Source organism: Cydia strobilella, chromosome 27 (assembly GCF_947568885.1).
Source record: "Cydia strobilella chromosome 27, ilCydStro3.1, whole genome shotgun sequence".
Lineage (NCBI taxonomy): Eukaryota > Metazoa > Arthropoda > Insecta > Lepidoptera > Tortricidae > Cydia > Cydia strobilella.
Genome location: NC_086067.1, coordinates 734,424 through 750,221, shown reverse-complemented (window position 1 = coordinate 750,221; position 15,798 = coordinate 734,424). Strand labels below are relative to the sequence as shown.

Genomic DNA, 15,798 nt, shown 5'->3' with positions numbered 1-15,798 from the left:
TTAAAGGGGCCCACTGACTATCAGTCCGCCGGACGATAGCGGCCTGTCAGTTGTTCGGAACTGTCAAATTTTTGTTCTAACTGACAGGCCGATATCGTCCGGCGGACTGATAGTCAGTCGGCTCCTTAAGGCAAGGATTTTTTAGAAGGGGATAAAATAAGGAAAACAGTTAATTTCAACAAGCGTTTACTTCATACAAAAATAATAAATTTACATTCGATATTTGTATGATACATGTTTTATTGCTATTTTAAAAAAGTTTACTTATAAGAGCGTTTTCACATTGTCCGATACAATTTCGGATGTCGGATGTCGGAAGGAAGTAAAATGTAAAATATACAGGGTGGCCAAAAAATAAGTGCATTTTCCCGTTGCCAGGGAGGTTTTGGGATTATACTGAGCAACTTTTACTATGGGACCAACCACGAAATCGCGAAAAAAAATTTGGCTATTTCATACATTTTGGCTGGTCCATTTTCTTTGGAAGGGTATACTTTTTACGAAATTCATACTTTCTATGGGAGATCAACTCATCGCTTCTATATTCTTTTTAATTTGCCGCCTTTTTGTACTGACAAGTGGCTGTGCCAGAGTATATAACGTTATATAACAGCCAGTGTGGGACAACCATAACAATTTAGTGACTACAAAACATTATGGCGCCATCTATTTTACCTGCTAGAGGAAGATGACACTATTTTCTCCTAAATTTCACATGTCCATCACAATCAATAACTCTTTGCAACTATGTACTTAAAAATTAAAATACAATCTTACAACTTTAAACAAACTATTGTACAGTCGACATTATACAGGGTGGGCAACTTAGACGTATACAACTTTTTTGCCGCCATTTTGTTTTGGCGGCAGATTTGACAGTTGTTTCTCGAAAATTATTTTGTAGATACGGCAAATTCGTTATGGATCGTTTTTTCGCATGAACAACTTGCTTTAATAGGGTACGCGAAACTCTGCGCAGGGGGCGCCACTACCACAATCTGAGGGTCTATCGAGAAACAAGAAAATCGAAGTTTCTTTATCTATTAACATCTCTCTCATTTTTGCATATTCGAGCGTTAAAGAGGCAGATAGCTAAATTTCGGATTCGCGTTTCCCGGTAGGTCCTTTATAAACAAACCGCCTTGATGCATCAATGTCTAATTTTATTATCTCTGAAAACTTGTCAAAAACCTGTTTAACGTACAGTATGTATAAGTTACTCTACGTTTTACTAAAAAGGCTAGTGCTGCACTCTGGTGGCAGAACATTGCAGTAATATCCCCTATTATCAAAACATTCTACTCAACCCAATCCTGTACCTATTGCGGAAACGCTAAGAAATTGCGGCCAATTTCGTGAAACGGTGGCAAAAGTTTGTACTTCTTTGCCCATCCTGTATACATCGGAGCGGCCAAGGTGCTCAGAAATAATCTGAACATTGAGCTTTTAAACTCTTGATAATAGAGATTTTGTTTAGATATTTATGGAACCATGATCCTAATTTTTTTTGCTTAATACTATCAATTCGTACAAAAAACAAGTTGTCACTTATCTAAAGGGGCCCACTGACTATCAGTCCGCCGGACGATATCGGCCTGTCAGTTAGAACAAAACTTTGACAGTTCCGAACAACTGACAGGCCGATATCGTCCGGCGGACTGATAGTCAGTGGGCCCCTTTAGAAACCTCGTATCTAAGTAGTGAGACGATATTGAGATACGAGCTTTACGTCAATTATTAACCATTTAGAGTAAGACCAAGCAGCGACTGCAGCTATGCAGCGATTTTTATGGCACGGACGAGCAAATGTTATCTAAACGTCATAATTTCATAGAATGTTGACGTTTTATGCGTGTAATGAGACGTGCAAATGTTATCTAAACGTCATAATTTCATAGAATGTTGACGTTTTATGCGTGTAATGAGACGTGCAAGAGTTATCTAAACGTCATAATTTCATAGAATGTTGACGTTTCATGCGTGTAATGAGCATGCAAGGTTATTTAAACGTCATAATTTCATATAAGTTTGACGTTTCATGCGTGTAATGAGACGTGCAAGTGTTATTTAAACGTCATAATTTCATAGAATGTTGACGTTTTATGCGTGTAATGAGACGTGCAAGGGTTATTTAAACGTCATAATTTCATAGAATGTTGACGTTTTATGCGTGTAATGAGACGTGCAAGGGTTATTTATACGTCATAATTTCATATAAGTTTGACGTTTTATGCGTGTAATGAGACGTGCAAGGGTTATTTATACGTCATAATTTCATATAAGTTTGACGTTTTATGCGTGTAATGAGACGTGCAAGTGTTATTTAAACGTCATAATTTCATAGAATGTTCACGTTTTATGCGTGTAAAGAGACTTGCAAGTGTTATTTAAACGTCATAATTTCATAGAAGTTTGACGTTTTATGCGTGTAATGAGACGTGCAAGGGTCATTTATACGTCATAATTTCACTTGCACGTGCGTGCTAGCTATAAAAATCGCTGCAGAGTTATCTTGGTCTGACACTAGTGAGCTTTGCTTTAAACTATAAAACTAAATAAAACTTTATACACGGTGGCAAAAAAATAAGTGCATTCCCGTTGCCAGGGAGGTTTTGGGATTATACTGAGCAACTTTTACTATGGGACCAACCCCGAAATCGCGAATAAAAATTTGGCTGTTTCATACATTTTGGCTGGTCTATTTTGTACGCGATTTCGTGGTTGGTCCCATAGTAAAAGTTGCTCATTATAATCCCAAAACCTCCCTGGCAACACGAATGCACTTATTTTTTAGTATAATACAAAAACAATTACATACTATGACTAAAGTTGTGACATTTTCAACTAAAAGGTACCACATTGTATGTATGTATGTAAACACTTTATTGTACATAAGACAGGTTAAGATATACAATTAAACAGAAAGTTGCAAGATATACAATTAAACATTGTCGCTTGTCAATAAGGTTGATTTCAAATTGAAGCTGTATGGAAATAGCGCCTTGTTGACAACCGACAATAAGTACCCTTTTGATTAAAAATGGCACAGTTATTTATATTGTACCTACCTAAATATGAAAGCAATAAATTACTGATTACTGATTAAGCACCTAAAATACTTTACAATATTGGGCTCTGGTCTCCATCATCAGGCCTAATGGCACCATGGATTTTAGGATATATCGCTAAAACATCGAAATTTCGTTATCCTTCTCCATCTCTCTTCTATAATTCGAGCGAAAGAGCAGATAAAGAAATTTCCATTCTCGATATTCGCGGATAGAATAAGTTCTCTAGGGGTGTCAGCCAGTGAGCCATTTATAGTCAACAACATGTTGAATGACAGGTAAAGTGCCAGAGATCGTGACTGTCAAACATACATTGTTGTACTAGTAGTTCACCCTGAACACACCTCGCGACACATCAATTTTTGCTCTAACTCCCTAACCATCAGGCCGATTTTCTTCAAATTCAAACTTAAAAATAGTATTTATCTGAGCAACGTTCCTGTTAAATTTCATGAATATCGGATGAAGAATACTCAAGATATCGTGTAACAAACTTTGTCACCCCTAGTTGAATACTCGATTAAAATACATGAATAAGTTCTCTTGGGGTGTCAGCTAATGGGTCATCTATAGTCAAAAACATGTTGAATGACAGGTAAAGGGCGGCTGCGGAGGCCGCGTGCCAGAGATCGTGACTGACAAACATACACCTCGCGATACATATATAAATTTTTTATCTAACTTCCTAACTACCAGGCCGATTTTCTTTAAATTCAAACTTAAAACTACTATTTATCTGAGCTACTTTCCTGTTAAATTTCATGAATATCGGATGAAGAATACTCAAGATATCGTGTAACAAACTTTGTCACCCCTAGTTAAAATCTCGATTAAAATACAGGTATAAGTTCTCTAGGGGTGTCAGCCAGTGAGCCATCTATAGTCAACATGTTGAATGACAGGTAAAGGGCGGCCGCGGAGGCCACGTGCCAGAGATCGTGACTGTCAAACATACAAACAGACATTATTGTACTAGTAGTTCACCCTGAACACACCTCGCGACACATATATCAATTTTTTCTCTAACTTCCTAACCATCGGGCCGATTTTCTTCAAATTCAAACTTAAAACTACTATTTATCTGAGCTACTTTCCTGTTAAATTTCATGAATATCGGATGAAGAATACTCAACATATCGTGTAACAAACTTTGTCACCTGATAAAATCTCGATTAAAACACAGGTATAAGTTCCCTAGGGGTGTCAGCTAATGGGTCATCTATAGTCAACAACATATTAAACGACAAGTATAGAGCGGCTGCGGACGCTGCGTGCCAAAGATCGTGGCTGTCGAAGAATTGTAGCGACGAGCACACGGCGTTGCGGCGGCGGGACTGCGCTGGCGTATCCTGGAGACATCATTTATTGATAATATTTACGTACAAATGATAATAGGGAATATTACGCGACACTCTGCGTAGGGGGCGCCAGGGCGCCACTACCACAATCTGAGGGTCTATCGCGAAACAAGAAAATGAAAATTTCGTTATCTCTGTCACTTGCATAAGTTGCATATTCAATAAAAAGGCAGATAGCGAAATTTCGGATTCGCGTTTCCCGGTAGGTCCTCTGTAAACAAACCGCCTGGATGCATCAATAAAAAAAAAAATTTTTTTTTAATCAATGTTTTATTATCTCTGAAAACTTGTCAAAAACCTGTTAAAGGTACAGTATGTTTGTATGTAGTGTGTATAAGTTACTCTATGGTTTACTAAAAAGGCTAGTCCTGCACTCTGGTGGCAGAACATTGCAGTAATATCCCCTATTATACAGTTTTTAATGCCATAATGGTCTTCATATGCGGTTCCCTTTTACCAATTATTTGAGAAAAAAAAACTGAAATCGCAGGTTATTTATAGCATTTGAAGAGTTTCCTCTTTCTATACAGTATAAGTAGGTGTACCCCTTCAAACAAAAAATAATAATTTATCAACATCGGCCTAGTCGTTTACAAGATTTTTTTAAGGTCCTGATCCTGATTCCGAATGTCAAAAATGTGTTCAGATGGTCTTAATAAACAAATGTGTCGTTTTCAAGCAAAAGGTACTACATTGTCGCTCGCCATTAGGACGCTGACAGGTTATTCGTATAAAGATACAACTATACAAGCAAATTTTGTCCTTATGGTAAGCGACAAATTGGTACCCTTTGCTTGAAAACGTCACAAATTTCCCCATGGGACAAACCACAAAATCGCGAAAATAAAAAAATAAATAAAAATAAAAAAACCTCTTTATAATTATTATTATTGTATTCATTATTTAAATTTATTGGATTTTGATTTTGTTGTTAAAAGTTTTGGTTTTTATTTTTAATGTATTTACTAACACATAGCTATAACGATGGTACTAACAATATTGTATGGAATTTTAAATGTTCTGAAATAAAGATATTTTTTATTTTATTTTATTTATTTATTTCCTTATCAAATTACAAAGTTTAGGTACATAGATAATTCCTTCCCTTTTACTTATTTTATTTTGTTAGTGGCATGTTTAAACTAAATTATTATATTTGTTTATTTTAAACTAAAAATAACTTGATAGGAACCCCACTTTATTGGGTAAATTCCTCCTCCAATTTGTTCCATTGGTCTCTGTCTGTAAATACTGTTTCTTTTTCTTTCTCTTTTCTTCTAAATTGGAGGGCGAAAATAAATCTAATGTATTCTCTTGAGGGCCCGAAGTAGACGAAATGTATGGACCCGCTAGTATATTTTTTTCACGATTTACATATCGGTTCCATGGGAAACCTTGTTCAGTATAACGATCTCAATACATTGTTGACATTGGGTATCACGACCCCGAAATCACCCAGTAGTGTTTTTTAAGACTTCAGATTCGATCAGATCGCGTAGGTGCAACGATTTTTAGGCTTTAAAAATATGTACTCTAGCCTAGAAGCTTATTATAGTACATATAACATTTAAAACTTTCGCGTTTTGAACACATATTAAATCACATTTAAAATCGGGTCTATCGCTAATTTATTTTGTTACCTTTATTTACCGACGTTTGTCGCTGCCTGAAACACAGGAACTCCTAGTTCAGGCATTCGTAAACCACTTTCCTCTACTAACAACTCTTAGTCTTTAAGATGAACCTCTGTACAATTTCAATAAATTATTTGTTTGTTTGTTTGTTTGTTTTGTTTCGACACAGGTTTCACTAGTCGTGGTCGCGGCTAACTGACGTCCCAGCAAAATGTCAAAACGGAAATTTGTGGGTCGGCGTCGGGTAGTCACACAAATCTCTGTTTTGACATTATGCTGGGACGTCAGTTAGCCGCGACCACGACCAGTGAAACCTGTGTCGAAACGTCGGTAAATAAAGGTAACAAAATAAATTCGCGATAGACCCGATTTTAAATGTGATTTAATATGTGTATTAAATGTTATACATACATACATATAATCACGCCTATTTCCCGGAGGGGTAAGCAGAGACACCGGATTTCCACTTGCTACGATCCTGACATACCTCTTTCGCTTAATTCGCTTAAATGTTATATGTACTATGATAAGCTTCTAGGCTAGTTCTAAACAAAACCTAGTATAGTAATACCATAGAGTAACTTATACTAGAGCGGTACTGTCATAGTAAATTTTGTAACCCCAGTAAATTCACTGCCATCTGTCGACACACTTTAAACCTAAAAATAAATATTTATAAAAATACGATAAAATGTATTTAAATATGGATAAATGTTTTTTTTATTTGCATTAATTATTTTTATGATTTTGACCCATGTTCTTTCACTGATATGCGTTAAAATTGTTAAATAACAAACGAAACCGTCAACGCCATCTATACGACAGTAAGCCAAAGCTAGTAGCGCCCTCTGAACGAGAATCAAATTTTCTTGATTTTCGAGGCACGTTTTTTCCTTAGACTGTATACATCTATTACGGAGTTATATCTATCTTTGGTAATACTCACCGCCCATCTCGTATGTCCGTCAAGGAACAAGTATAAGGCCACGATCCAGCAGAGATGAGCTAGAGCGCAGAACATCCACGCCCGTACCGGCACCTGCAAGGAAATTAAGCAATTGCAGGATTTGCAGGCGAAGTCAATATTAGTGAGTAGTAGAGACCATGGTGACTCACACAAAATTGAAATTTCGATAGGAACAAAATTTTTATGATTTTACATAAAAAATGTCTTTTGTACTAAGTATCTTTTTATCTACTGAGATACTTACCAAATTTTGTTTAATTATAAAGGTTTTATAGAAGAAAAAGTATCGTATTACAATAGTGATAATTATAATCAAGTTTTTCATTATCGTACCTACTTAGGCCACTCAGCATTATAACACGATTGTATAAAATTATATTTCAATCATGTCGTTTTCTTATTTTTTTTGTGTTTCAAATGTATACGGTTACGGATTAATTCATTATTGGAGCATTCCACGAAATTGTCTAATGTCTACCGTTGTCCCGTACAAATGTATTTTTTTTAATACTACGTCGGTGGCAAACAAGCATACGGCTCGCTTGATGTTAAGCAGTCTCCGTAGCCTATGTACTGCAGAGGAGTTACATGTGCGTTGCCGACAAAATTCAGGTTTTTTAAAAATATTTTTAAGGGAATTATTTTTCTTATTTTTTTTTTTTTTTTTTTTTATTTATTTATTGATAATGGGAAACAAACAGCGAAAGATGACACATATAGATAATTACACTTAAATACATACATAAGCCAAAACAGTTTCCACTACTGAAATTAGATAATTATGGTTGCTCAGACAAGACTTGTTTGTACAATTCAATTAAACTATCTCTAGATCTAGTGCTAAAGAACTAAACAATGCGAATTTAAAACCACAAACGTGACATGCATTAATTTAACTTAATTTTACAATAGTAAACTATCAAAATCAATTATATTATTTTATTATATTATTATAAACTGAAATAGCTGTCATATATTAAAGAAAAAGTGACGAAGCCCTCCAGTGGTGAAGGCCGGGTTCGAACCGGTGTCTTTAGCAATTCGGGGTAACGCCTTGAACCCCTAGGCCACCCCGCCACGGCGGAACCCGTCCCAATAGGGATGTTGACATGAATCGTGAATATATAAAATGTTTTTTTTTACCATAGCAGGGAACATTAGAATGCTGAAAATCATATTTTGTAAGTGTAAATATGCCTCAATAAATTAATTAAAAGTATTTAAAATAATGCCCAGCATCACGTGACTGCAAACGCAAATCAGAGCGTGTGACGTCACGGTGTGAGAAACACGCACAGACAAGTTGTCAAACCTGGTAGTCCTCTGGCACTGACAGCGGTTTGTTTATCACATCGTTGCGTCATTAAGATCACGTGACAGCTTGGAGCGTTTTTGCGCGAAATTTAAACACTAAACTAATTAGTCGATTTTTTATTAAAATATAATGTTTTTTTTTTTACAATCATTACTATCTGTCTATCTATAAAATGAAAACAGTTTTAAAAAATTGTCAATATCCCTATTTCTCGACTATAGGCCATCTTAGTAAGACTAGGCGTTTTTGACCAACTCTAAGGGCGAGCAGTATGCGCTTGCACCTCCTATACGAATTCCTTACAAAACATTTAATAAAAAATAATTTGATTTGTTCCCAAAGTTGTGTACCTTTTCTTTATTGACAAGTTTCATGATGACGTAACCGAGGAGATAGAGCACAGTGTTGCCCATGAGTATGGCAAGTAGATGGCGCGCTAAGTCCTTATTATGCTCGTACATCCTGCGAAAATGTTGTTAATAATAATTATATCGAAAATTAGATCAATAACATACAAAAAAAACCGGCCAAGTGCGAATCGGACTCGCGCACGAAGGGTTCCGTATCATTATGCAAAAAACGGCAAAAAAATCACGTTTGTTGTATGGGAGCCCCACTTAAATATTTATTATATTCTGTTTTTAGTATTGCTATCAGTTGCATAATGAATATTATAGTTAACAATGAATATTATAGTTCACTAAATTGTTTTATAATGAGAATATCAGTTCAATTAGCGTAGAAAGTATTTTAAATTTACCCATAAGCGGCCAGCGCCCAGTTGGCAGCGTTGGCGACGGCGAGGAGAATCGCACGAGCACCATAAGATGGTCGTAGAAATGTGATGATATTGCCTTCCCGAGATTTAAAGGCGTCTATAGCTCGCCTGAACATCGCTCGCTCTGGTCAAAAGGGGAAAAAAACATGTTAGAAAGTTTATCACCACATAGTATCAAACAGGATATAATAGGATAGAGCGGTACTGTCATAGTAAATTTTGTAGCCACAGTAAATTCACTGCCATCTATCGACACACGATAAAAACAAAAAAATAATTTTACTTATATATGAATAAATGATTATTTATACTGCATTATTTATTTTATATGATTTTGACCCATGTTCTTTCACTGATATGCGTTAAATTTTTTAAATAACAAACGAAACCGTCAACGTCATCTATAGGAGAGTAGGCCAAAGGTAGTGGCGTCATCTGATCGAGAATCAAATTTTCTTGATTACGGAGACGGAGTTATATCTATCGTTTATATGTATAATATACAGCATTGCACCCGTGCGAAGCTGGGGCGGGTCGCTATCCGATATCAGGGGGGTGTCACTTCGCAGTTTAGGTACACTTGGCCGGCGCGCCTCCCGGGCAGGCGTATGGCAGTGGGCTGCCGCTAGGCTCGCACGATAGTCGTGTCACGTGGCGCTCGCGCAAAATTGAAAATACACAATGGCTTCAAAACCTAAATCTCGATCTAATCCGTATAAAAGATATTGTTCTGTTTCCGGATGTCTGAATAAACGGAAGAACAAGGAAGCAGAAATAACGTTCTTTTTAAATTCCGTACGATTTTGAAAGGTAAGTCATTTTTGTGAATTTAAACTTTAAACCATAACATTATGTTTACAGAATCAACGCTTGTAATTTCTACATATTTATCTTGAAAATAATAAATTAGTAGGTATAGGTACAAAAACTTGTCAAGCCCACACTCACAGCTCGGTCATAAAACTGCGGCGCGCAAAGAAGATTCACAGTTCGTGCGCGGTTATAAGTTTAAATTTTGCTTGCAAGCGGCGAGTATAGGTATAATTTTATACCTAAATCTGAGTTTTGTGAAGGAGTGAATTTTCTGTACGGTAGTACTATTAGTTACTCTGTACTCTGTGCCGATATATCTGATGGCGACTGCACCAATACTCACCGAATTTAAATTGACCGACGTAGTATATCTTCATGGTCAACATGAAACAGGTAGTCAGGTGGAGGATGGTGAACAACACCCAGAAATATACGCTCGGGTACATGATCCCGAACAGACCTGCAAACAACATTTTTGTATAGTCCACGTCGAAGATATGTTTACACTTACTTAATTTGCGCCTACTTACTTTACATTTTGCACCTTATTACAAAGGGTAATAAGGCGTATAATGTAAACGTATCTTTAACGTCGTCTGGATGTAAAGAATAAACAATAATCACAAAATTACAAGTATAAAAAGAAATAAGCGTATTTGCATGGATAAATCCTGGTCATAGGCACCAAATTGTAAGAACCCCCGTTATAAAATTGTCTTACTTATATTTTAAAAGGCATTAAAAAGTAATAAGGCATAAGGTTCTCAATGAAATAGTTTAATTAATATATTTTATTTATTTATTTATTTTATTTTATTTTAGAGCCCACTGTGTCCCACTGCTGGGCAAAGGCCTCCCCCCTCTTTTTCCACTCGTCTCTGTTTAATGCTATATCTGGCCAGCCTGTCAAGAAGGAGTCCAAGTTATCCCGCCATCGCCGACGAGGTCTGCCGGATCCCCGGTTAGACTCGTGGGGCTCCCACTTCGTTTTATTTTTAAGACTACGGACAGAGGCGGTTTTTAGAGACCATTCGCGGCACTTTAAACATAATGTTCTATAATCAATATCTAAGGCTGACATTTCATCAACTTTTTAGGGTTCCGTACCTAAAATAGAAAACGGAACCCTTATAGGATTACTCGTGCGTCTGTCTGTCTGTCCGTCTGTCACAGCCCATTTTTTTTAAATATCAGCGCGTATTAAGGTTGAACAAAAATAACAAAATGACACCTTTATTTTGATGTATTATGGAAACATGCACTCACCTATAGTCATTACAACAGCCAACAGCATAAACGTAGAGTGCGCGTTCGCGTTGACATCCGGGTGACGGTTCTGGTACAATTTGATCATGCACAGCACCGCGATCACGTACATGAACGACGAATCTATGCATAAACAGGTATGTTTTACTAGTAATTACCCCATAAACGCATACCTTAGAAGCAAATAAACACTGCATAACCAAAGTAGCATTTATAGTGCGACATAAAATAGTAGAAATTAAATAAAATGGAGCAAAAAAAAAATCCATACTAAATTGTTGCCATGTTTACGCATTTTACGTCAAAAATGTGACAGTTACGTAGGAAGTGGCGCCCTCAATAATTTTCTACAATTTCTTGTCGGACTATACGTTGAGGCTCGGGTGACGAATTTGGCAGTTTGGTAGATGTTCCCCACGGTGAATGGCAAACAGTGTAATTTACCAAATGTGACCAAGTGTGACAAGGACGGGGGGGAGGAGGAGTCAAAAAACCTAGAAATTCGTGTGACGTAATTAATGGATGAACCCTTACAGATTAAAACAAACGATTAATTGCTTATAGCTAATACAAAATATACAAATCCAGCTTACTATATGACCATAAAATTCTTAACAAGCAAAGGTATAGTGTGTAACAGGTGGAGGAATGTTATTTCATAGCTGATTGATACATATCAAATTACTTTAAAACGGGTCACTCACGTATTATTAAGTCGAATAGCTCGACATGTTTCGATCCAGTTTACGAGGATCCTCTTCACGGAGCAACACACACACACACACAGCCTACAGTCTGCCACTCACCAAACTGGAAGTTCATCTTGTTCGGGCACAAGTGGTAGCAGGCAGAGAGTATGCCCTCCATGCTGAGAGCCAGCCCCATTGAGTAGAAGATGCCGTGGTGGGGAGGGATGCCCAATTCCGCACCCTGTATAAATGTTACAACTTTTACAGACTTAAAAAAACACAATGCTAATATTTCAAGCTTAAACTAACAAATACCTGGTTTTTCCTCTGAGCCACCTGCCGTATCCTGAATCCTGACTTGGGCTATAAAAGCTATGCCTAGTAGAATATAGCCAATGTTGGAATATACGCAGGTCGCAGAGGGGGCCCAAAGGGTGGACGCAAAAGTTGTAGTAGATTGATAATCATAATTTCCAGCTCAAACCATAATACATACACACACACATTGCTAACAAAAAATCTAGGAAGTTAAATAAGAAAATAATGTTTTTTTCTGAATGACTGACTGATCATCATAACTCCCAGCTGAAACCATAATACTTACACTTCTAATTTTTGGACAGCAGCTAGCTTTCATATCACAGACTTTAAAAAAAACACATAACACTAATATTTCAAGATTTGCAAGATCTAAACTAACAAATACCTATTATTGTCTTCGGTTACCGCGATAGTTACTCATGACAAAAAAAACTAATAAAAACGGTTTATATCGCGTATATTGAATTTATAATACATCCCGACGTTTAGAACCCTTTGCAGCGTTCGTGGTCAACGGGTGACTGAGGAAAAACTACAAAGTGCAAAAATACCCACATACTAAAAATAATGAACCATCATAAACTATAAACTTTAAGGCTGGTTGTACATGCAAAATCGGTTCATAAGGCTAGTTATACACTACAACTATTTTCAAAGCTGTAAAGGGTTCGAAACGTCGGGATGTATTATAAATTCACTTTTATATTCGAAATGGCGTAACTTTATAACTGGACATTGTATACATTTATAGGTATAAATTGAACTATGTTGTAAGATAATTATTATAATTAAGTAGTAATATTAATTTTCTGTGATTTGGCGAAATTCTACTACTGTTAGTAGCGAATCAAGCCAATATACAGTGCATGTACACCTGTATAGGCAGAATCTTGGTGAAACAAACTCAAAAATATTGTACCCAACACCTACATATGTAACCCAATATTCATATGCAAATAAATCATCATTCATTCATTCAATATACGCGATATAATCCGTTTAAATAGTTTTATTTCATAACAAATACCTGTTTTTTCCTCTGCGCCACCTGTCGTACCCTGACTTGGGCCATGAAGGCGATGCCTAGTAGAACGTAGCCTATATTCGAGTAAACATGGTTGAAGTCGGCGAGGGGGCCCAGCGGGTGCGCGCAGAAGAAGTTGTAGTAGCACAGGTCTTGGTTGCCGGTTTGGAATACCATCTGAGAAAAACACGTAAGTTACACGTACATACAAAAAAAATCGGCCAAGTGCGAGTCTGACTCGCGCACGAAGGGTTCCGTACCTTTACGGAAAAAACGGCAAAAAAATCAGGTTTGTTGTATGGGAGCCCCCCTTCAATATTCATTTTATTCTGTTTTTAGTATTTGTTGTTATAGCGGCAACAGAAATACACCATCTGTGAAAATTTCAACTGTCTAGCTATCACGGTATATGAGATACAGCCTGGTGACAGACGGACAGACAGACGGACACCGGAGTCTTAGTAATAGGGTCCCGTTTTTACCCTTTGGGTACGGAACCCTAAAAATACGTCTGAAAATCTTGATACGAGTATAATGGAGAGCGTTTCAGTCGAGTACCTTATTAAGGCTACGAAGCTTGCTGACATAAACATTGACATTTATTCATAATATTGTTAAATGTCAAGCATTATTCAGTTCTTATATAACTTTTTTTTTTTACTAGCCTAATTTAGTGTCCCACTGCTGGGCAAAGGCCTCCCCTCGTTTCCTCCACTCGACCCTGTCGTTTGTAGTGTCCCGCCAATCCGGATAAAATGCGTCCAAGTCGTCCCGCCATCTCCTTTTCGGCCTTCCTGCACCCCGGCCAGCACCATCTATGGTGTCCCACTCGGTAACCATTTTGGCCCACCTTTCAGGGTGCATGCGGCAGACATGCCCAGCCCAGTCCCACTTAAGCTTAGCGGTCTGGACACCTACATCTACAACTCGAGTTTTGGAGCGCAGTTCCGTGTTTCTGATTCTATCAGTTCTGCGAACACCTAGTATACTGCGCTCCGTCGCTCGCTGGCAAACCTTGAGTTTGGACTTTAACGCCTCAGTTAATGACCATGTTTGAGCACCGTAGGTTAGGATAGGCAGGATACACATGTCGATGAGTTTGCGCTTGAGACACAGACACAGGGGAAGGTCACCCTTCAATAGCGCCTTCATGGACCAGAAGCTTTTCCAGGCGTTGTCAATACGTCTATTGACCTCTATGGTTTGCCTGTTTTCGAAGAAGGCTATCTGGCCCAAGTAAATGTACTCATCAACATACTGTATATCCTGCCCATCTACCGTGACCCTGTGTTTTGCTCCATTGGTCATCAACTGAGTTTTCGCTCTGTTCATTGTGAGTCCAACCTCAAGGCTCACTGTGCTGAGATCTTGTAGCATGTGCTGTAGTTGTGATGCCGAAATTTATTAAAATATAATTTTTTAATTATAAAATTTAATCGCGTTAGACCCATTAATGTCATTAATTATATTTCACGATAGTACATTATTATAAGATTAATGTTTAATTCTTAAGGGGCCCACTGACTATCAGTCCGCCGGACGATATCCGCCTGTCAGTTAGAACAAAAATTTGACAGTTCCGAACAACTGACAGGCCGATATCGTCCGGCGGACTGATAGTCAGTGGGCCCCTTTAATTCTATATCGCTTACCCGTTGGTACATAAATAGCAGCTGCACGACTGGCAGCGCGTACACCACAGCTACAGTCAGAGCGCTCCAGAAATATCTACAAGAAGAAATAAATTTTTGCCAAAAATTTCATTATTAGTACAAGCTTTTATCGCTGACTGTACTTTTTTTCCACAGGCAACTAATACTCATCGAGACAATTCTAAAAACCCCAAACACAATTAGATTGCGTTATTTAATCACAGCGTTCCTATGACCACCTCCTGTCTTCATCATCAGATCAGCTCGTTGGTACCATAATATTGCATTGTCACCTGTCAGATTGTGTTACCTGTCAGAGCGGCGCGCGTATGTGGGACGGCGATTGAGCCCCGCGACCGTGAGGGGCAACGTGAGCACAAGTTCTCTCGGCTCCGACCCGTCCGAAGAAAATGAGTCCGCTGTGTGTAAAGGTAAAAGGTTTGCTAAGAGTTGTTACCTTTGTTCATACACGAACACACGCAGGCTCAAATAGAAGCATTTAAGAGGCCGGTGTCGATTTTAGTCGCAAAAATGTAAAATTGATAGATTTAGTCGGTGAAATTGTACACCTTTTGTTACCTAATTGTAATTACAAGAACTGGTTTCTATTAGCACGTATTCTTCTCTTACCTTTTATCAGATCATTTTTTTTAAAACAGACTCACTAAATTAGTAATGTTTGCTTTTCTGATGGACGTCTTGGTAAACGCGCGTAAAGCACTGATTTTGTCGCTCTTATTTGTAAATATCATAAAGTTTGGACTCCTAAAGATGGTAATTTTGTATTACACATATCCGGTACTTGACGTTTATCAGACTACATTTTTATTATTATGACTTTGAAGTAGTGTAAATGAAAGATAGACGAAATCAATTTTCTCCAGAAATTACTTCAAAACAAGTGACAATTTCT

At 37.5% G+C, this 15,798-nt stretch overlaps 1 protein-coding gene and 1 long non-coding RNA gene across 2 annotated transcripts in view; one reads left to right on the top strand and one right to left on the bottom strand.

Moving 5' to 3' along the window:
* Positions 1–15,798, top strand: part of LOC134753671 (uncharacterized) — a 256,262-nt gene that overhangs the window by 237,030 nt on the left and 3,434 nt on the right. The gene's annotated exons all lie outside the window — the stretch shown is intronic.
* The window catches only part of LOC134753644 (SID1 transmembrane family member 1-like), a 31,104-nt gene continuing 16,958 nt past the window's right edge, over positions 1,653–15,798 (bottom strand). Inside the window, exons 12-21 of the mRNA XM_063689582.1 lie at positions 15,196–15,304; positions 14,886–14,961; positions 13,237–13,410; positions 12,006–12,129; positions 11,200–11,322; positions 10,277–10,393; positions 9,103–9,244; positions 8,693–8,804; positions 7,007–7,099; positions 1,653–4,417 (exon numbers count right to left, since the gene is read on the bottom strand). Of these exons, the coding sequence (XP_063545652.1) occupies positions 4,241–4,417; positions 7,007–7,099; positions 8,693–8,804; positions 9,103–9,244; positions 10,277–10,393; positions 11,200–11,322; positions 12,006–12,129; positions 13,237–13,410; positions 14,886–14,961; positions 15,196–15,304 (1,247 nt within the window). The 3' untranslated portion in view covers positions 1,653–4,240. The remainder of the gene's footprint in view (positions 4,418–7,006; positions 7,100–8,692; positions 8,805–9,102; positions 9,245–10,276; positions 10,394–11,199; positions 11,323–12,005; positions 12,130–13,236; positions 13,411–14,885; positions 14,962–15,195; positions 15,305–15,798) is intronic.